The following is a 23,543-nucleotide window of genomic DNA, read 5'->3' as shown; positions in this document are numbered from 1 at the left end:
TGTTGCTCTGTCGATTAAAGGCTCCCCCAGATCTAAGCGACATTTTACGGCGACAGCGACAAACTGATTCGCTGCATGCACTGTTTGATAAGCGCGTCTAAGCCACAGAGACGAGATTTCGCAGCGATTCGCGTCTTTTCAGTCAAGATGGTTCCATAGAAGAGTGCTTGCAGCGACACAACAACGAAATCGCAACGATTTTTGTCGCTGTCGCCGTAAAAAGTCGCGTAGATTTGGGGGAGCCTTAATCTGTACATCACCTGAAAATCGGTTGAGGCATGTGCTGGTGGCGCAATGAAAAGTGCGAAGTCTGAAGCTCAAGGTACAAAGTACACTTTGAGAGTACGATACCCGGCTCAAGTCGTCAAACTGCTGAAGCTAATAAAACTCATCATCGGAACCGAAGTAAAAGTTGTTCCCCATTCAAATTTAAATGTCAGAAGGTACGTGATCCTTTGTATCGACCTGATTCAAAAGGAAGAGAAGGACATCTTACAAGAAATAATCAGCGAAAAGGTTATTCGTATATAGCGGATCACTTGTACCGAAGAAGGTAGACGACTCCGGCGTTGATCCTTACTTTATGCAAGCCCACATACCAGGAATAGCTGAAAGTTGGCATACTATGCATTCCAACCCGTCCGTATTTTTATTATGTTACGGTTGCTTCAGCTATGGGCACACTCGTGTTTGCTGTCCTGGACCGCAATGCTGCGTGAATTGCTCGCAGGACTTGCTCGGGGAAGAATGCGATGAAGCCGATGTGCTGTAACTGCAAAGGAACCATCGGTCAACAAATCGTTAGTGTCCAAAAAAGAAGTGGCAGTGATTAGGGTCAATATAAGTAAAAACTTGAATTTCCCGAAGACGAGAAAACGTATGGAGCAACAAGCAAGTAGGTCCAGGTAGCCATCAATCAAAGTGTATTCAAAAAGAAGCTGAAGGAGTTGGAAACGGCTATGGTAGCGAAAGATAAGGAGTTCGCCAAACTGCAGGAAGAAAGCAAGCGGTTTGATCAGACGATGCCTTCCATCAAACAGGTAAAGCAGCGGTCAAATACAGAACGAGTACACCATGCCAGTGAGCAACGAGTTGCCCACTCAACGGCATGCCTAATAACGCGGTCAAGGGACAACTCTCCGGCCGTTCAGGAGACAAAGCGCGGAGATCTCTGAAATTCAAGTACCCGAAACCAGCCACTTCGCCAGACATCAGTCCACCACCAACAAAGAAGACCGCGACCAGTACACACGACCTCACACAAATGGAGTAGTTCGGCGAAGAGTCTGAGGTATCGGACACACCCTGTAACCAGCGTGCTTGATAGTTCTACTCTCTGAATCCGTATGGACAACATTGACGACCCTCTTATGATTGTGAACAATGAAATTAATCGGTTCGGAATTAGGGCAAGTATAGTACGAATGTGTAGATGAGTTCTCCTCCGTAGCCGATGGAACCTTAGATCACACTACGATACCGTAAATTTAACGAAACATCAACCACTCTGCATCAAAATCAATCAACAGCAACGCAAACTTCAACGAGAACACCGACGATACTCCACAAAGTCTCTCCTCAGTGCTATTTCCGGCGCTTCTGGAAGCAGTCGTTTTATAGTTTCGGCAATGGTTGGCACTGTGGGACAAGACGTCCCACAGGCCAGTTTCCGTAAATTCAAACCTCAAACAGGTACCGGAGCGCCTGAAATTCTTTCAGATTCCCGGCAACTCGCATCGTCAAAAGGACATCCCGATCAATCAGCTTTAGCAGCAACCGAACGCTTCACAAACAACAACCACTTAACCGGAGATACTACACATTGTATTTCCCCAGTGCTGGCTGTTGCCGGTAGTTCTGGAAGAAATCAAGTAACAGTTTCGACAATATACTCATAATTATAAAACCAAACAATTTTGGCTGGATTCTAAAACTATGGAACAAATTTCTTAATTCTATAAGATAATTTCAATATATTTATGAAAGGCACCTTATGTATCTTAAATTGTTGTCTTAATGAAATCATCAATCAAATCTCCTGTTACATAACTATGAAACCAAACAAGAGATTATTTAAATTTAGGACTTTTACTCTGACCATTTAACTGTTTTATTAAATATTAATATATCTATATCCAATCTCGATTCATATTATCGCATTATTATGGACAACTTTTCAGAACTCGATATATTGTTGAACAAAAATATCGAAAAACAATTCGTTTTTGATCTGGTTCAATCTTGTTAGGGAGTTTCTTTCTGTCCTAATGGTCCATTTTGTAGGATCTAGCTTATTCTTTGGTCATGCTGTCGTTTTGCTTCCATATAGTGCTAGTTTTCTCAGAAAAATACTTACAATTTTATAAGCAGTGCTGCTGCCCACAAAATCATAACTGGCCAATATGGTTTTTCGAAACAACACCTTTTTTCGTCACAACATTCATGTTTTCATATACACTTTACTATGCGCATTGAATTTAACACGCTTTGTTTGAAAATGTTGTAGGAAAATATGTAGTTAGTGCAGTTCTTTATTTAAAATTAAAGGCATACCAGTCTCTATATGAACTTTCAACCCAAATAGCAACTGTTAAACGCGAATTGAGTTCATGTTTTTATTTTTCACTGATTCGTTGTAGCAATATAAGATGTCTGTGCAGTGGTGCTACATTTATTTGGCCTGGAAAAATGTACTGTGTAAGAAGACGACTTCTAGCTTTGGGCGCTATTTTCTCAATGCCTACTAGTTCCACATGGGACAGTTATGATTTTATGGGCAATGCTGATGAATATAAAAAATTTTGGAAAAATCGGAATGCTTATAACGGTCTTCCATGCGGAATATGGTATCAGCAAATAAGACCAGCTAGTATTTCAGAAATTATCATTGAAGAAAAAATGAATTGAATTTTATAGTAGTGTATGTATGCTCACAAGCCCAATCATTATGGATTAGAGCAGTGTTTCCCAAACTTTTTTTCGCCCCCTTGAGACCACTGTTTTTTTTTTTAAATCACCCCCCTGATATGTCTTTTTAGCGCTACACAGCGCTGATGTTTTGATCATTACAGGCGTATTATCTTTATTATTATAAGACAAATTAAAAAGGTGTTGTTCTGTAATCGTGATACAAATGTCCATCATGTGTGATTTTGGAGCATCCAAAAATTCCAAAAGTGTTCTCGACTCGTATATCATTAAAAAAATCATGCAATTCCTGTCCTGTATCTTTCCGCACTCGCACAACGCGAAATGGACACGATAATTGAAAACCAATGGTCTTGATTCCGTCGCTCGCTCCACAGAATCAAAAGACCGCATACTCTTCTCAAAATTTAAACATTAATCAAAAGATGCAAAACTCAAATACGAACAATTTCACGTCCAAAACTAACAAGAACAGAAAAAAACTTTTTCCTTCTAAATTATAGATTCGAACCATTGTGCAATGTTCACGTGATTTATGAACGACCCCCTCAGAAGAAGTAACAAGAAACTCACGCATTCGTGCCATTTGCTCGCGTTACTTCGAGGAAAAAGTTGAAAGGTTTATTGCCTCCGCGCCAGAAGTCGTGCGTAGATGAAGTTATGGTGGTGAAGAACTTCCCTCTCTAAGTGATTATTAATGCAATTTAAACTTTTACCGGCCGCCGCCGCAGAATCGACCTGTTCTGGGCTCGGAAAAGGCGGACCCGTACAAGTCGAATGGATAAATTGGATTTTCTAGGTGCGGTGGTTGCGAAATTCCGGAAGCTATGTTAGCAATGTCGAAAAATAAAAGGGGCCGGTACGTTACCTCGTGAACACATCTGGATAGTGAGTCCTTGAGAACGCCTTCTCCAGTTCCTCCAGCTGGAAGCTCGTAAAGGTCGTCCGATAGCGGCGTTGTTTTCTCTTTGGTTGAAACTCGTCTATGCCGTCGTCGCTGTGCTGATCCGACATCGGACTGTTGGGATCCCCTCCCATCCCGGCTCCCCCGGGGCTGTTCATCATGTGGTGGCCGCCGCTTCCGGGAGTGCTGGACCCCCCGGTTCCGATGCTGCCGCGCTCCAGTGGACTTCCCTGGGGTGGCCGAGCCTCATGGGGTATGTCCTCCGCTCCTAGCAGCTTGCCCTCATCCGATATGCCCATTGGTCGGTGACTACCGGGCTGATCTAGATCGGCAAGCCGTGCGATGTTGTAAATTTTGAACCGGTTTTACGCGCACCGCTTCACTCCAGAAATTGACCGCTCTTCTCTCTCGGACTCCTCGTTGCTCTTTTTCGGATCCGGCTGAAACAGAAACAAAAGGAGAAGGGGGAAAACACTCTTAGTATTATAATTTCAACAAATTTAATCAAGTGATGAAAAAGCTAATTTGCGAGATAAAAGGCCCGAAACTTGTTGTTGTTGGCCGCGCGAAATTGGCTCACGACGAAAGGGAATCAGGGGTTTAATAACAGGGTTCGCTCAGAGCGCAGGCAATGGGGCCCTGGTGGACAGAGTCATGGGCGTAGACAGAAGAAGGCAGGGGATCTCTGGCCAATTAAAAGTAAATCCAAAATACACTGATTTACGAAGGTTCATAATGTCGACTATTCAAAGGGGTATTTTGAAAAATGATAAAAAAATGATGGTAGGCGTATATTAAAATTATTCGAAACAGTATAAAGGGTTTATGACGACACTTGTAGTAACGAACCATCCACAGTTTGTTTGAAAATGTGTTATCATAAGCATGAAACGAGCTCCATCCTCGATTGAACACGTATATCTTTTCGCACTCGCACAACGCGAACCGGACACGATTGATCCTGATTCCGTCGCTCGTCACACAGGAGCATGTAGGGGCAACTTCTCCGATGGTCCAAATCACTGGTTTGTTCCAAATTTTTTGGACCACGTTAAAAATTGGAGATGCACAGTTGTTGCAAATGATGTTTCAAATTTATTTTATACCTGTTTTCTGGTCTATTTTTTGGAACAGGCTAACTACCTGGTCCATTTTTGGTCGGATTTGGACCAAGATTTAAGCTGTTCCAAATCTGGTTTGGCACATGTTTGTTTACCAGTTCGAATTATTCTCCCTTAAACAGCCAAGCTGGGAGGTAGCTTGATAGTCTACAAACTGAAAGAGAGTGATTTAAGAAGGAAGGCGGGAAAACAATCCTTAAGGAATTCATACAGAGACACCTCCAGGAATCAACAGATTATTTCTCTGGGAAAGTCCGCCTAAGGAATTCTTCGTGAGATCTTCCAGAATTTCTACCAAAGTTACTCTGATGTGCATACCAGGATTTTAACCAGGAATTTCTCCTCCGATTTCTTCCAAAAACTCTTTCGAGGATTTTTATATCGAACTTATCCGGGGATTTGCACCAGGAATTTCCTTGGAGATTTTCTGCAGAAGTTCCTCCAAGGATTTTCTTCAGAAATTCTTCTGAAGATATTTTCCAAGAATTCCTTCGGGGATTCTCCCCAAGAATTTCCCCGGGATTTCCTCCTGGAATAACAAAGGGGATTCCCAAAAGAAATTCATCTGGGAATTTCATTAAAAAAATCCACCAGAATTTTCTCCTGGGAATTGGTTAGGATTTTTTTCAGCGAATTTATCCTGGGATTTGCACTAGAAATTCCTCCCTCCAAGGAATTTAATCCTGGATATCTTACGAAAAATGACGATTAATCTTTTATTCAGTAATAAATGATACTTGAGATCAGAAACATCTCCTTTGATTTCCACCAGAAACTCTTCCGGGGATTTCCTCCAAGTATTTCTCTAGCAATTTTGTCCAAACATTCTTTCTCTTTTCGTGGTTTTACTCCAGGAATTACACTTAAGATTTCTACGAGTAATTCCTCCAGGAATTGCTCATGGGATTACCATCAGAAATTTCTCCGGGAATTTCTTACTGGAATTTTTCATGGGGTTTCCACCAGGAATTCCTGCAAGAATTTCTTACAAAAATTTTCCCGGATTCTCTCCAGGAATCCGACCAGGAATTTGCTCCATAAATCCGGAATTTCTCTAGAGATTTCCACCAATTCCTTTAGATTTTCTCATGGGACTTCTACCAGGAAGTCCTCCGCGGATTGTCTCCAGACATGTTTGCAGGGATTTCTTACAGCAATTTTTTCGGGATTTCCTCTAGGCATTTTTCCGGAGATTTGATCCAGAAATTCCTTCGGGCTTTTGCTCCATCAATTCATGGGGAGGTTTCCTTCAGAGATTTCTTCGGTGAATTTTTCCAAAAACTCCTCCGAAACCTGCTCAATGAACTTCTTCAGAACTTCCTTCAGGAATTCCTTCGGAGTTCGTTCACGAATTCTTTCAGAATTTAACCGTTCCTTCTGAACCGGGAATTTCTTCATAGTTTCTCCGAGCAAATGCTTAGATTTCCTCCAGGAATTTTGCCATGCTCCTTCAGAAATTTCTCTGGACATCCTTCCAAATCTACTTCATGGTATTCCGGTATTCCTTTCATGATTCCATCAGGAATTTCTCGAGAATTTCTCTTAAAAATATTCCTTCGGTAATTCCTTCGAAGTCCTTGCAGGAATTTCTACAAGATACGGAATTCTTCCTCAAATTCATTCAGATTTACTCCGGGAATTCTTTGGGAGCTCCACCGGGAATTTCTTCAGATTTCGTCGAGGGTTTCTCCCTGTTTTTTTCCGGAATTTCTTCCAAAGTTTTTCAGAGTTCTAACAATACTTCGGAAATCCTCTAGACTTCCATTAGAAGAATTCACGAGGTTCTTCGAAAAATTCCCTACATTTCCTCAGAGAATTCCTCCAGAGTTCATCATAAAATTCTCAAGAGTTTCTCCGGGAATTTACCCTTGCTTATTTCGGAAATTCCTTCAGAGTTTCTCGTGTAATTCGTCCGGATTTCCTCTAGGATTCTTTGTAAGTTCTTCCAGAAATTCTTCATGATTTCCTTCAACAATTTCTCTGGATTTTATCCAGCAATTCCTCGGAACTTATTCTAAATTTCCACCAAGATTTCATACAAAGTTCTCCCAGAAATTTCTCTAAAGTTCATTAAGCGATTGCTTTGGATTTCATCCAATAAACACTGTAAAGTTTTTCCGGAGATCCATCGAGAATTCTTTCGAATGTTCTTTATAGTTTCTCCAGGAATTTATTCAGAGTTCCTCAAGCAATAACTCCGGAGTTCTTCCAGAAGCGTCTCCGGAGTTCTTCATGAATCACCTTCAGAGTTTCTCCAGGAACGCCTTCAGAGTTTCTCCATGAATTGCTCCAGAGCTCTTCCAGGAATTCCTATGGAGTTGCTTCAGGATTTTGTACAGAGTTCCTCTTGGAACTCCTTCAATTCCTCTAGAGATTCCTGAAGAGTTCCTCCAAAAAATCCTTCAGAGTTCCTCCGGGAATTCAATCAGAGTAGCTTCAGGCATTCTCCAGGAATATTTTCAGAGTTCCTCTGAGAATTCCTTCAGAGCTACTTCAGGCATTCCTCCAAAAAATTCCTTCGGAATTCCTCCAAGATTCTACAGGAATACTTTCGAAGTTTTTCCAGGAATTGCTTCGGATTTCCTCTAAAAGTTCCTCCAGGGATTCTTTCAAAAGTATTGTCGGGAATGCCTTCGCAGCCCCACCGATAATTTATTCGGACTTCATCCATAGATCCTGCAGCAATTCTTCGGAGTTTCTCCAGAAATTCATTGAAGTACCTCCAGAAGTTCTTCGAGGAATTCCTTTGAATATGCTCCAGAAATTTCTGCAGAGTTCCTCCGGCATGTCCTTCACAGTTCCTTCAGGAATTTCTCCTGAGATTCTCAAAAAAATATTCAGCAGTTCCTCCAGCAAATACTTCGGAGTTTTTTTTTTTGTTTGAGGTCCTTCAAGAATTTCAAGGATTTTTTTGGAGTTCCTGCGGAAATTCCTTTGGAGTAATTCCTTCAAGTTTCCGCAATTGTTCCTACAGGAGTTTTATCGGAATTTCTCAAGGAATTCTTCAGAGTTCTTCCAGAATTTTTTTTTTTCAGAAATACTCCGGCGTCTCTTAGGAATTCTTCTGGAGCTACTCCTAGAATTTTCCTGGATCCTCCGAGAAATCCTCCAAATTTCTTCCGGGAATTGGTCAAGAATCTCTTCCTCCTAGAATCCCTCCGGAATTCATTTATGCCCAAAATTCTCCTGGATCTCATCCAGCAATTCAACGGAAGTTCCTCCGAAGTTCAATCGAAAATTGCTCCGAATTTCTTACATTAACAAGTTTATGCATCTTCTTTTCAGCTGAATAAACTGTTATTCAGTTACCGATATTACCTGGGAATAGTCCGATTTGACAATTCAGCAGAAAAAGTGTTGGTCGTCGTATGCTGTCTTCAGAAAAGTTGTACGTAAGTGGGTTCTGCAACTTCTAAGAAAAAAAGTTGAATAGGGTGGTTCTTATTCAGGATACAGTTTTGAACCAATTTTTTGTTTGGGGAATTTCGTGGCTGAATTCTTTGGCAAGCTTATAGAATATGTCACAAGAAACAATTTTGCTGAAAACGCTTTTGATCTCACTCTTCATTTGAGCTTAGTAAATAACTTCTGGAAGTTTTTACATAGGGTTGACCCAATTAAAACAGTTTTTTGTATATACTTTTTGATTTCAGTTTTACGTGAATGTGATTTCATTTCAGCAAGAATTCAATCCGATTTTTTTTTCAAGGATTATTCCATTGAGTACTGCAGAGATTCCACCAGGAGTTTCTCCGAACATTCTTTTAGACGTTTCCCAAAGAAATCGTTCAAGATTTTCGTTCAGGTTATCTTTGAGAATTTAGTCAGTATTTTTTTTCCAGTGATGTCTCCAAGGATTTCGTAGGATTTCCTCCAAAATTTTTGTTCAGGATTGCCTTGATATTTCAACCAAGAATTTCTCTAGAAATTCAGGCGCATCTTTCAGGAGTTCTTGCAGAACATATTTCAAGACAGACCTCGGAATTCATTGTCAAGGATTATTTTCAGAAATGGTAGAAACATTTCCGAAAGGTCTCTGTAGAGCAAATTTTGAGATTTTCTCCGATGGAGTTTTTATAGAAATTTCTGATAAATTCCAGAAAAAAGGTATTAGATGATTCCCTGCATGAACTGCAAAGATAATGGGTTGGGAGACAAAACGTCAAATTCCAAAATGTCGAATGCCAAATCGAGGACAGGACTAAAGTTCGAAGAGACAAAACGTCTTATAGACAAATTTCATTGAGCACGAAGTGAAGAAAAGGATCTGGAAAACAATTCGATATTTTTTTCCCTTTCGACGTTTTGGAATTCAACGTTTTAGCATTCGACGTTTTGTCTTTCTAAAGAACATTTTGTTTTGAAACATATCGGACGGAATTTCCAAAGAAATTTGTGTAGCTATAATTTAAGGAGTTACTGCAATAATTACCGTAGTATTTGCTGATGAAAAACTTCAGAGGAACGTTTGGAAAATCCATAGATATTTTACTAGATAGATTATTAGAGAAAGGTTTGAAAGGTTGGGTGACAAAAAGTCGAAGACAAACGTCTTAGAAAAAAAAACGTCGAAAATAAAGAAATTGAAGGAAACGAATTTTCTCAAAAGAACGATTCTGTTCCTAAAGAATAAATAATTTATTATGTGCCAAACGCTATTCATAGCATATTTAATCGATCCCGATGTGAAAAAAGAAGTCAACAATGTGGGAAATTCACCGCTCTCGACGTTTCGTCTCTTTTGACGTTTTGTCGTTCGACATTGTGTCTCTAAACCAGTTTGGAAACATTCCAAGATTGATCCCTGTAGATATTATATATAATATAATATATATACATGGAAAATTCCAGAAAAAATCCGAAAGAACTTCATGACTACTCTCTGGATATTGAAGGGGACAAAAAGTCGAAAGGAAAAACTAAAATTATTAGTTTGGTGCGGAATCTAGATGGGTGACAAAAACGTCGAATGCCAAAACGCCGAAACAACAAAACATTAAAGAGACAAAATTCGAAAGGACATAACGTCGAAAAGTGCAAATGTAAAAGAAACGGAATTTTATTGAAAGAATGATTTTCTTCCGAAAGAATGAATAATTCGACGTTTTGTTCTCTCGATGTCCCATTCGACTTTTTGAAATCGGGCGTTTTGGCATTCGACGTTTTGTCGTTCGTCGTTTTGTCTTTCGACATTTTGTCCCTAAGCCGGAAAGCTTGGTTGACAAATGTCGAAAGACAAACCGTCGAATGCCAAAACGTCGAGAGGACAAAACGTCAGAATGAGAAAACTGGAGCAAATGAAAATTGCTTGGAAGAACGATGTTCTTCTTAAAGGATAAATAATTCACTATATGTCAAACAGTTAAGGGACAAAATGTCGAGACACAAAACGTCGAATGCCAAGATGTCGAATCCCAAAACGTCGAAAGCATACATTTTTAAACATCGGTTTGGTCATGTTTTCCAGAAATTTTTTTTTCACGTTTTGATCGAATGGTTAACGTTTGACACATAGTGAATTATTTATATTTCCAGAAGAGACTCATTTTTCTAAGTATTTCTCCTTCTCTTCCAATTTTCTATTTTCGATGTTATGTCCTTTCGACGTTTTGTTCTTCCCCAGTGAACCACGTATCGTATAAGATTGTGCGCCAAAAATCTCATATTCATACGTCAAAAATCAGAATCGCACAATATGCCAAATCAAAACGAATAAATGTTGACACAAATTGTATACAATTCTCCACTACGATTCATTGTCGACAAACTTTGTTGACAACAAACCATGCCGTAAATACAAATCGTGTCAAGTTGTATGAACTGACAGATCATATATCAATGCAGAATGGCATCAAATGAAATCGTAATAACTTAGCAAAATTTGCCACCCGAGGTTGGTCTCTTCTGGCGGTGGGCTTCGAAGAACAACAAAGCGTGTGTGCAGTGTAGCAAACTTCCTTTAATGTTGGCAAATAATCACACCTTATTCGTGAAGCGGTATGTGGTGTAGAAGTGTGGTACCGGGTAAAGGATCCAAAGGTCCAGTGTTCGAGTCTCGCTGGAAACTTTTTTTTATTTTTATCGGAATTTTGTGGCATCGTATTGCTGACCATGGAAAATCTGAAAAAGGCGTGGGAAGTGCGTATATGGCCTCCACTTTGGTGTGTATATAGCGTTTTCATGCATTTTATACGAGTGATTTGATTCATATAAAATGGTGTAAAGCAAAAAATATACCAACCAAAATGTTGACTGGGTCGACAGTTTGCTTTTTCAACGTATGGCATTCGATGTTTTGGTATTCGACGTTTTGTCTTTCGACGGTTTGTCACCCTACCTTGCCAAACGTACATTTCATTGACCATGATGTGAAAAAAAGAAATCTGGCAAGCAATTGCAAAACTTTTGAAAATTTACTGCTTTCAACGATTTGCCCTTTTGACGTTTTGTCCTTTCGATGTTTGTCCCTTCCGACGTTTTGGGGTTCGACGTTTAGGCATTCGACATTCAGAAGAGACTCATTCTTCCAAGCATTTCTCCTTTTCTTCCAATTTTCTCCTTTCGAAGTTTTGGAATTCGACATTTTAGCATTTGACATTTTGTTCCTAAGCCCCTAAAATAATCCCAGGATATAATTGGAAGCGATAGCTTCGAAATTCTCATGAGATTCCCGGCGCAAATTCTGGAAAATTTCGTTTAAGCACTATTTTAAAAATTGCTGTTAGAATTTCTAGAAGGATTCCTGGTTAAATTGGTTTTAGAGTATTTATTACAGGGTTAGTCCAAGGCAAAGGCAAAGGCAAAGGCAAAGGCAAAGGCAAAAGAAAAGGCAAAGGCAAAGGCAAAGGCAAAGGCAAAGGCAAAGGCAAAGGCAAAGGCAAAGGCAAAGGCAAAGGCAAAGGCAAAGGCAAAGGCAAAGGCAAAGGCAAAGGCAAAGGCAAAGGCAAAGGCAAAGGCAAAGGCAAAGGCAAAGGCAAAGGCAAAGGCAAAGGCAAAGGCAAAGGCAAAGGCAAAGGCAAAGGCAAAGGCAAAGGCAAAGGCAAAGGCAAAGGCAAAGGCAAAGGCAAAGGCAAAGGCAAAGGCAAAGGCAAAGGCAAAGGCAAAGGCAAAGGCAAAGGCAAAGGCAAAGGCAAAGGCAAAGGCAAAGGCAAAGGCAAAGGCAAAGGCAAAGGCAAAGGCAAAGGCAAAGGCAAAGGCAAAGGCCAAAAAAAGGAAAAGGAAAAGGAATAAAATTGAACAGCAACAGCAAGGAAAGCCAACTTTCCCTTTCGCGATATCCTGTAGACCCTCATTGAATGAAAACTAGTGGAAAAGAAAACTTACTAAAAGAAAAATATATCATAATAAGAAATTAATGCGAGAAAGATTCGTGTGTTGTGTAAGCTCAAAGATACTCACTGCCGTGGAAAATCGTTAGAGTTTTCGTCCGAAAATTTGCTCGACCGTAGGGATTCAAACCCATGACCCTTAGCTTGATCTTACTGAATAGCTACGCATTTACCACTACAGATAATTGGGCTCCTAGATATTTTTTTATTCTAAGAAAATTTTTATTCTTCAAATCTCCAGATTTGTCGGTCGAGAAATTGAATTTGATCCTGGCTACACCCATGGCCATAATCGCCGCCAATCCAGTCTCAGGGCCCCGTAGACGAGCAAATGATTTTTGGCGAAGAGCTTTTATTAAAAATTTACCAAGCATTTATCACACCTCACACCATCGCTTTTGGGAGAAAAATTTAATCATGTTCAAAATTGTTTCCCCATGTTTATTAAATTTATTCTAATTGAACCTTTTATGACGTTTAACTTGATTATGTTTGATTGTTTTTCCTCTCAAACCAGTAAATTTCGATGAATTCATTCTAAACCCCACAAAAAACCGCCATCAATCGTCAAGGTTAATAAAGTTTGGCACGACGTCGCGCTATTTTCACGTCTCTATCTCTCTTCTGTGACCAGCAGACGCTTTTTTCCATTCGTGACTCCATTTCGCGGTTCAACGATTTCGGCGATCTTCGTCAATCTCGGAATGTTGGCATCGAAACTGGCGCAAAAACGACACCGCGAAAAGAAACGATCGCAGAAAACGACGAAAAATGTTTGGACTCGTTGCACTGATTTCGAAATGTGGCATTCTTGTCTCAACGAGGTCCGAATTTGTGGTGTGCGCGATGCGCCGGAGTCGTCCGGAGTTTATTGGTTTTTAAATTGAACAAAACGTTTCTTTAATCACTCAATTTAGATCGGACCCGGGCGATAAAGATGTCACACAGCGCGGAAAAACGCGCGCAAGCAGTGGTTGAGCGTAAGATTGAAAGATGGTTGGGAATTGATCACATAAATGAAAGAGAGGGGTATATATGACGTCAAGTATAATACAAGAAATTCTTGAATAATTGCGTAAGAAATTTATAATGATATTGATAGATGCCACATTACGTAATAGAACTTCCGAAGTTTACAATACATTACTACTAATAGCTGCTCCTTTTCTTCTTGGCATTGCATTCCCACTGGAACATATCCTACTTCTCAACTTAATGTTCTATTGTGTCGACGGGCGCAGATAAACTAATTTTCCGGGTTTATTTTTTGATCTTAATCTGCTGAATGACAACCTTAAAGCTAGTTGTTTCCCATCCTCAGCGAAAGTAACGTTGTCTTGACCCTCGTTACCTGCACTTTCAACACCATTCAGGTGTTCATCGATGTACTGCTTCCACCTTTCCATTAGCTCATGGTCGTCTATGAATATGACGCTAAAATGTTCTTCAATGTTTGGGAAAGTTTCAAAATTAAAACATCTATTATAATGCTTGCACCGGGCAGAATTGCAAGCCACTAATCCACCAGGTTGACGTCAAAATTACTCAATCACTGGCAACGCCTTGTTTGTGCCAGTGAAAATCCATTCTCCCTCCTCAACAAGCCGATGACAAATGGCTATCAAAACTTGCCCGTGTTCGACTGAACCTGCTGCTGCTGCAGCCAATGGTCGTAAAAACTAATTAATACTGCCACACTCTACACATGTCAGTCAGTCACCGCGGCCAGAGTCCACAGCCAATGTGTCCGTCAAAAGTGTACGGTTCGACCAACCAAACGACATGTTAATGAAGGATATTTCTAAACGGAATAGCTGAGAGATTACGGCGCTCTCACCTCAGACTTCAGACCCCAGACAGATTGTTGCAGAAATATATTAATCATCCACGGTTGCAGGCCGCAGTCAGACTGACAGGCTGAAACGTCGAGGACATGATGCCGGAGAATACAGAACTTGTGTGTGTCGTTCTCTTTTTGTAACATTGTAACTAAAATCGACGTCGACGAGGACGACTACGACAACCGATGATGATTATGGCTGTAGGGTAAACCGTCCACTTATGTGCCTTCTGGGAGGTCACTTCGCGCACAGATGCATCGTCGTTCTCATCGTCATCATCTTCGTCAGCTGAGGGATGATCACTAAATTAAGAATCGTAAAAGGCCGCAGGTGCTTCGACCCCATAGAAGCGGAGCAGCTTATCCGTTGGATATCCACTCTTTGGAACTACAACTGCACAAACTCGAGCTCTGAAGTTCTGATCCGCGTTCCGTTCCGAGTGCGTGGTGCCGTTAATTAGGATGCAGAGTGTAATGGAGTAATTGTGCTTCTCGGGAATATGAAAGCCTATAATTTGGGGCCATACAATATTGCAGTGGCAAGCGCAAGCGCAGATCAAGGTTCTGGTTCGGGATTATTGCTGCAGAGCGAATGCAATTCCTAATTAATTTCGACGATTTTTGGACCGCTGAGACTTCCGGTACGGCCCCTTGAAAGACCCATTATGCTCGCGCGGTTGTCCGCCGCAAGCTGGATGACATTGCACTCTCTTGAGCAACCATCGGACCGTCCTTTTCCAGATTCATCGAAGTATAATCACAATTTTCACTGCAACACACCACCGCCGCATTACGTTGCGAAATTGATGTTTTTGCAACCTGGAAATCCGGGCGGTCATCGTTACGGGTTCGGTCCCCGTTGGACGGTTAGCAGCGCCAACAACAGTGTCCATCAAAAAAAGTTAATTTTCATCTCTATAAATCTAAATTCAAATTAACAATCGCACGGTGCGGTTCTGGATGACGGGGTTGGATGCATCCGTTCATGCTGATGAACCATGGGCCATAAAACGAAATTTCTTGACACAATGTCCAGCACTTCATGAATTAAGAAAAAAATAATAGTAATGAAACCTGAAATATTCATACATAAGTCTTGTATAAAATGATTCAGTAAGAAGCGTCCTCAATGTCTAAGTAGTGCCCAGTCAACATTTTGGTTGGTATAAATTTTGTTATACATCATTCTATATGAATCAATTCAATCGTATAGAATGCACGAAACGGCTATATACCTACCAAAGTGGAGGCTATATGCGTACTTAGCACGACTTTTCTGACTTTCTGCGATTAGATATACGATGCCAACAAACTTGGATGAAAATAAAAAAAAAAGTTACCACCAAGCCTCGAACACGGGACCTCTAGATTAGGGATCAGAAACCTTACCACTGTACCACCAAGGGCTACATAAAAGTAATGCGATTATTTGCCAATATAAATGCATGTTTCATGTTCAGCGACACCTGTTATTTTGTTCTTTGAGGCCAGCAGATACCAAGTTTGGGTGGCATTTTTTTCTAAGTTATTGCGATTTCATACGATGCTTTCTGGATTGATATACGATCTGTCAGTTTATACAGCTTAACGCGATTCTATATTGCACTATTTACGACATGTTTTGCTGTCAACACAGATTATCGTTTATGAATCGTATTGGGGATTTATATACAATTTGTGTTGACATTGATAACGATTAATTTGGCATCTTGTGCGATTCTGATTTTGGACGCACGAATATGTGATTTTGGATGCACTTTCTTATACGATACGTTGTTCACTGGGTGGTGCTCTCATCCGAATGCAGATCAATTTGGGGATGGGAGGGAAATGCCGACATGTTACTTGCTTTATGGCAGCCGAGGAGTCCTCTGCACTTCCACAAGGAAATACTGGGAGTTTGAATATGGGGAAGGATTAATTTTGATAAACGAATAAAATATAATTAGAAATAAAATATTTTAATAAATCGAATTCAACCATTTAATTCATTCATTAAATCAATTTTTGGATTTTCGCGAAATTTTGATTTCTGGTCCATAGTGCCTTGTTAGGTTGGCTGCCGAACGTGCATAATGACGTTGCAAATATCCATCCAGCGTAGCGGCAATAAATCCACCGAGACCTCGCACAACTGCAGCAGACTGAATCGCGACGGACCCCATTGGCAATGTGATGGGAAAGTGCAAATTTCTTTGTCACAAAGAAGGCCAGCAAAAAATGTCACTGCATCATGTAATTTAATTAAATATGAATTAACATTTAATCGGCGGCGGTGCAGTGAGCGGCAGAGAGATGATCAAGCGTCGTGTCGGCGCAACTTCAACTTCAACTTACAACAACAATATCAATTGTGGGGGCAATTGTGTGCAGAAGGGACGTATCACTGCTGCAGCAAACGTGGATTGGAACTGGCGGCTGATCTCGGAAATCAAAATGATGACGGCGATGACTAAGCTAATGATTATTGTCATCATTATTCATACTTCGTTATTGCAGTATAACGACTGCTTCCCATGCGGAAAGGAAACCCTTTGGCACTGGATACTGTTGTATGGAATCATTCAATCAGCTATGTTAATTTTCAATTTCATTCAATTTGAGTGGCGGGTATGTCGCAACTGCATATGTGGGTTTGATACATGTGAGTCGTGGGATTGGAAATTGCACCTGAAGTGTGTGAATTACACAGAGGTACGGATCACTACTGAGATTCCTCTAGGAAACTCTACTGAGATTTTTCCAAGAATCTTTGCTGAGATTCCTCAAGAAATCTGGAATAAGATTTCTTCAAGAATCTCTACTCCGATTCCTCAAAGAATTTCTCTTGAACTTCCTTCACGAATTTTTCCTGAAATTCCTCCAAAAATATCTTCTCAACCTCCTTCGTGATCTTACCTGAGATTCCTCCATGAATCTCTTTTGAGATTCCACTTGGAGTCTCTCCTGAGCGTCATTCAGGAACCTCTTCCGAGGTTTCTGTGGGAATCTTTCGTGAGATTACTCCCAGGAATCATTCCTACGATATTCCATGGAATCTCCCCAAAGATTTCTATAGAAAATTATCTTGAGTTTTTGCCAGATATTGATATTGGAAAATCTCCACAGATTTCTTCAAGAATCTTCTCTGAGATTGCTCCAGTAATCACTCCTAATCGAGGATGTTTTACAATAATCTTTTTAAAGATTCTTCCAAGAATTTCTCCGAATATTTTTTTAATGAATTTCCCTAAAGATTGAGCAAGCTGAACCGCACCAAACGCCAATTTTTTTAAAAATGAGTTATTTACAATAGAGGATTCAGATTATCATAACCTATCTACATTCAAGATATCGAATAATTTGAACCATCCCTCGTTGAGTAAATTCAAAATTTTTCTCTAGCAGGATATGTAAAACTGAAATTGTATCCAACCAGAGCGAACCATAAACCTTAGCTTGTCATTGGAGGTTATTTAGTACCGTGCTGCATCAATACCCGGACGCCTAAGGTGATACAGATATTCAAATGTTTGTAGGCAATTGGGTAGTCAGTATTCGTTCATAAATTAGTATAAAACTATAACTGTTAGGGTGGAACTTGTTAATTTACACAAAATTAACAATGAAATTTATGAGAATATTGTGAAAAATGTATTAATTCTGCACCATGTCGTGTCCACAAATCCGGACACTTGAATCAAAATCCGGACATCGATGCATCGAAATCCGGACATTCAAATCAATACAGCTGTATTTCATATAAAATAAAACCTACCTTGATGTTACGAGACATAAATTGAAGGATTTATGATAAGTATTGCTGCTCATTTGTTATAGGCTCCTGGAACAGCATTATTCACTGTTTTTGAAGACTTCAAAACATAATATGATGTGCGCATCGTTACCCCATTAATAACGCATAATTTTTACTCATTTGTAGTTTTCAATTATCAGAATCACAATAATATCACTTTTAAACATTCCTTCAGGATTTTCTTGTAATTTTAAAGTTGTTTCTGTTGTTAAGACTTATTAAATTTGATGGTTGAGTACTGTGCCCAGATTCAAAACCACACGAATCAGTATCCGGACAGTCTTCCCAAGCAGCACATATTGTTACAAGTAGCTTACAGCAACGACTACTTAACTACAATATAATACATTTGCAACTTGGAAAAATACTGCTATGTAACCAAAAAAGCGCAAAAAGTCGAGCCTTATGTAACTTGTGTGTTCGTTACATAAGAAGTTTACAAGCGACTGCTATGTAATTTGTTGATTACGCATGGGTTTTCCTGCGACAAAATAAATGAAACGGCGTTGAAGTTGTTGTTACTTTCTGACAGTTTTGGAACCGAACAACCATTTTAGAATTGAATGTCAGTAAAAGTAATACGTATTGTAGAGTTGGCAATTGAAAGCCATATTATGTTACTTTATCCTATTACGCCTGACGACTTGACTTCTCAGAGAGAGAGATTATTAGATTGAGTAGCTATTCGAAGAGCGGGAGAAAATGTAACGAGAACGAACTGAGGAAGGGGGATACATGAAATTCAGTACAGCTAGCCAGAAGTTGATCAATCATTGTCGCGACTAGAGGCAAATAAATTGTCTACGGAAAATATAAAAGTGTTTTATAAGTGTCCCGAAAAGTGAGCGGAAATTTCCACCGGCGAGACTCTACAATTTGGCGCAGCCGAAGGATTGAATAAGGTGAGTTGATTTAAGAAAGGAATCCCGGAAAACATTATTTTTTGCGTTCTGAAGTGAGTGCATCGAGGCCATTTGCAAACGATTGGAAAAGAGCTAGAGAGAAAGAATGTGTGCGTTTTTTTTCCTTCCTGATCTGCCTGAAGAGAAGTGATAATTATGCTACTTTATTCGTGCAACTGTACAAGTTTTGAAAGTGCAAATTTGAATCGCGTCGAAGAATTAGGGCGATGACATATTGCAGGAGTAGAGAAGGGATAAAAGGAGAGAAGAGAAAAGAGTCAAAGCTCTCTCAATGCAAACTATATGGAAAACGCGCTTACCTGGTATACTGAAGGCGAAGCAAAGAGGTTCAAAGAGTTCTGTGGAAATCATTTGCTGCTTCGACGCGCAAGAACGCTAGTGAACGCTAGAGAAATATGATATGACTGCGCTCGTTTTTGGCGTAAATGCCCGGATAAAAAATACAATACAAAAACAATATAACGTATTGTAACAGTACCATTCAATATATTGGAAATACAATACAGTATATTGTAAAATGACAATACAACTACAGCACAATGTATTGTTTTAAACAGTTCACTGTATTGTATATGAGTTTTTTGCAATATAATGTATAGGTGGTTAAGTATCGTAACAATACAAATATAGATATTTTCTCATACATAAATTTTGAAAATACAATACGATATATTGTTCATGTATTGTCTTGATTAGCAATTCGTGTATTGTTGTACAATACAAATACAATTCAACGAACTGTATTTCAATTAGTGGTGAAAAGTATAGAATTTGTATTTTGTATGGATTGTCCCCCAACTTACCGGATATTCATGCCAAAAGTAGCAAAATAACTTTAACTTTTATAGAAGTAAAGATATATTCGTCGTTACAGATAATGTCAAGTGACTTCTAAAAAACAACTTATTTTTACATTTTGAATATTTTTCACCCAACATTTCTCGCTTTCTGAACTTGTTTTGTTTACTTCTTTCAGCAAAGCTACATAGAAAAAAGCAACAGTTGATTTACGCGAAAATAGAAATTTGACCAAAATTGTAAGGTATAAAACCAATTAAAAACAATACAGTGTTCTGTTACAATGTATTATATTGTTTTTGAATCGTATATCCAAACAAGAATAATGTTGTTTCGACATTCAATTACAATACGCTGTATTGTATCTAATACGTTATATTGTACATTAATGGTTTATTCCATTCACTGAATGATACGTTTTTATCCGGGGAGCACGGATCAGAACGTTTGCTAGTAAATTAAATCCACAAATAGGGAATTTTATAATTAAATGAATTAAGTTTTGTAACTTATCATAATTACAACTGATTTATTGATAAACTGTTAGCGTGATAAATCAAAATCCGGACAGGACCAATATCCGGACACTCTGGTGAAATTCAATCATTTCAATGTTAAATATCCTTCCTAGTGTGAGAATATTATTCCTACTATTAATGTTAACTATGTCAACAATAGTTAACATGAATTGTAACATGAATTGACATCAAATTAGCCTTGTAAAACATTATTAAAGACAAAAACAAAAGTCGGTTCCGCTAGGACGCGTTTGCTTTCAAAATTAACGATAACCAAAGAAATTCTACTCACTGCGCCATCGCGTTTCGGCGATTCATCACGCGTTTGTTACGTGCTTATCATATGTGATTCATGTTCTGTAGTGATTTGTTTGTATTTTGTTCTCGGTAAAGTCAATAGTTTCGAAGAAATTAATGAAATGCATGTAATTCTGTGCCAGAAGAAGACTGTCCGGATACTTATATGTGTGGTTTCGAATCCTGACACAGTGTGTTAGCATACAATTTTTCAAAGTTCAAAAAGAAATACAACATCATAATTGTTCGAAAACCTGGAAAACTCATTGAATGTTGAACCGTTGTGATTTTAAATAGTATTAACTGAAAATGTTTGTAAATTATGTGTAATTATTGGGGGAACGATGCACATATCACAAGTATCTTTTGAAGACTACAAAACCTACGTTTTATGATGTTTCTGTATAATCCAACAGAGGAACAACATTATTTTTACAAATCCATGAATCTTTGTATCGTGATATCAAGGTATGTTTAATGGTTTTTATTTTTTTTAAAGAACAACTGCGATTTTTTGAATGTCCGGAATTTGATGCACCGATGTCCGGATTTTGATTCATGTGTCCGGATTTATGGACACGACATGATGCAGAATAGACCATTTCCATCAGATCTAACCCCCAGTTTTTGTATTTTTCTTCGAAAGGCAATCATTTTTAATGAATGTTAACGCTTTCAGATTTTTTTTATATGCACTCCTGATTTTCTTACAAATTTTTGAAAACATGGATACTCACCACATTTTGAAAAATAATTCGAGATGCGGCACAGTTTGTTCAACCCTATGGGAATCAGCGAGGTGATTTTGCAACAGTTTTTCGATTCCACCCCTGCATTGGGATGCTTGTTTACATTTGGAAACGTCAAATCAGGTGCGTGCTCAAACTGACCGTGATCCCGGTCAGGGCGCCCCAAACAGGAGCGCCAACGAAACTAACATGAAAGTACTCAAACAAACGTTTTTAAACCAGGTTGGAACTGGCGCAACCCGTTCTGAATCATAGTTTCAACTCCAACCCGATTCAGGTTTAGGAAAATATTTTTTCCTCCACATATTCAAAATTCAAAACCACCCCCTAACGACAAATCTCTCATCCTAGTTCTGTAGAAGGCTATTTTTACTATTCATGCCGGCAAATGCCTAAATTTGGATGCTGGATGTTGATCCGGAAGATTTCCACCTTGAGGCAGCAAAAGCCGCGCAAGGAAATTTTGAGATGTCTGATCTCTCTGTTTTCTGCCGACGAGGATTGAATAAGCCGGAAGATTCCCGCCTAGAGGCAGCAACAGCCGCTCAAAATTTCCATGCGCGGCCGTTGCTGCCTTTAGGCGGGAATCTTCCGGCTTATTCAATCCTCGTCGGCAGAAAACAGAGAGATCAGGCATCTGTCGACTACAATCCTCGCGTTACAGAACCGTGTAGTGTTCGCCGGGTGCGGTCATATTCGGCCGAAGCGGTGAAGGTGGTTTCCGCGGTGATTCAGGAACCGTGAAAGAAGGGGGAGCGAAATCAGCGGAGCCCATTATGATGAATGAAAACATAAACAAAAATCATCTGGCCATGCCAGCTGATTTTAAATTCACCACAACGTGGTGGCAATACCATAGGGGAAAAAGGGGTCTGCATTTTTTCGAGGTGAAACAAATTGCAGGGGACCGAGGGGTGAACTAACGTGCCGCAAGTTTTTCATCGTTTTCTAATAGTTAAAGGCTCCAAAACATATCGGTTCCTTAGGAAAGTTTGTTCAGTAAATTGTCAGAAAGCATATAAGCCAATAAACATTTTTCACGGAAATGGTCTATTAACTCAATTTTCATTCAATTCATTGTAAATTTGGTGAAAATTATCAAGTTCTAACTTAAAAGCTATCATCTCAAAGTAATACATAATAAAATAACGATTAACCAATCGTATGCAAGCATTTGAATATGTGTATCATCTTAGGTGTCCGGGTTTTGATGCATCACAGTAATCAGTATTTTTGTTTTCTATATTATTTTATTGCTTTCTCCAGTTGATAACTACTTCGAAACATCTTTTATCATTAAATGTGGTGGAAGAATCCCTACTTGATATTGTTGGCGAAAATGAAAAACTGTTTTCGATCGAAATGGCATTTGAATATAAACAAGAACAGGGGTGAATAATATTTTGCTTGTTCTGCACTAATCTCTCTTTTAAATATCTAGATTTTCAACAATTTTATTACAATCATGAATAATTATAATTCGTCAATCATCTATTCCTTATTTCTATTTGTCTTGTTTCCTGTATACATTTTCCTCATAAATCGAGATAAAAAGATGTCGAAGAATATGATCAGTTGATCATGTAAGCTCAGGCTTTGATTAAAAATTTCATCAGTTTGAACATTCACTCTTGTGTAATTTTCAGAGTACTCTTGGATTTACGTGACTCAATTTGCTGATTTGAAGAGCAGATTGTTCGCAGTTAGATGATTTGACAGCAAATAAACAGAAATACAGAATGATAATACTGACATCTAAATTTGAAAAAAAAAAAAAATTCAGATGGACTTTCCATCGAAAATTGAAATTCAAGGTAAAAGCAATATTCTCCGTCCCAACCTCACCTCCCAAATAATCTATCCAGCCCAATGTGAAACAAAACAACGCCATTATGGGTTCCGGGCAATTCGATCGGATAAACCTTAAGTAACTGTTTGTAAAACGCCTCAAAAAACAGGAAATCTTCCTAGAGTTCTTGATTACGATTGATATAAAGCACTAGTTCAATAAAATTTTGTGAAATACAGTGATACCTCCATGAGTCGATGTTCCATGACTCGATATCGACTCATGGAACCATACTAAAAACATAATTTAATGGTTACTATGATGGTCCCTAGAAGCAGCTTTCCAAAGAATTACTGTTCCATGACTCGATATTTCCATGAGTCGATGGTCCCTTCAATATCAACTCATGGAGGTTTCACTGTATCTAGATATTTTGTGCAACACTATGGCTTACGTAAAATAAACTTGCTCCTTGTGGATCACTTGTCAATGCGGTATATAAAAAATCGACAATGCATGTTTGATAAAATCTCAAACTATATTACTTAGTAC

At 39.1% G+C, this 23,543-nt stretch overlaps 1 protein-coding gene across 2 annotated transcripts in view; it reads right to left on the bottom strand.

Annotated features, from left to right (window-relative positions):
- LOC5565010 (homeobox protein aristaless) overlaps positions 1-23,543 on the bottom strand; it is a 360,007-nt gene that overhangs the window by 81,019 nt on the left and 255,445 nt on the right. For both annotated transcript variants that reach the window (XM_021846329.1, XM_021846330.1), the window contains exon 2: positions 3,797-4,272. In XM_021846329.1, coding sequence (XP_021702021.1) covers positions 3,797-4,131 — 335 coding nt within the window. In that variant the 5' untranslated portion in view covers positions 4,132-4,272. The remainder of the gene's footprint in view (positions 1-3,796; positions 4,273-23,543) is intronic.

The sequence above is a fragment of the Aedes aegypti genome, chromosome 2 (assembly GCF_002204515.2).
Source record: "Aedes aegypti strain LVP_AGWG chromosome 2, AaegL5.0 Primary Assembly, whole genome shotgun sequence".
NCBI classification, from domain to species: Eukaryota; Metazoa; Arthropoda; class Insecta; order Diptera; family Culicidae; genus Aedes; species Aedes aegypti.
The sequence above is the reverse complement of the archived record's forward strand: the minus strand, read 5'-3'. Positions and strand labels throughout refer to the sequence as shown.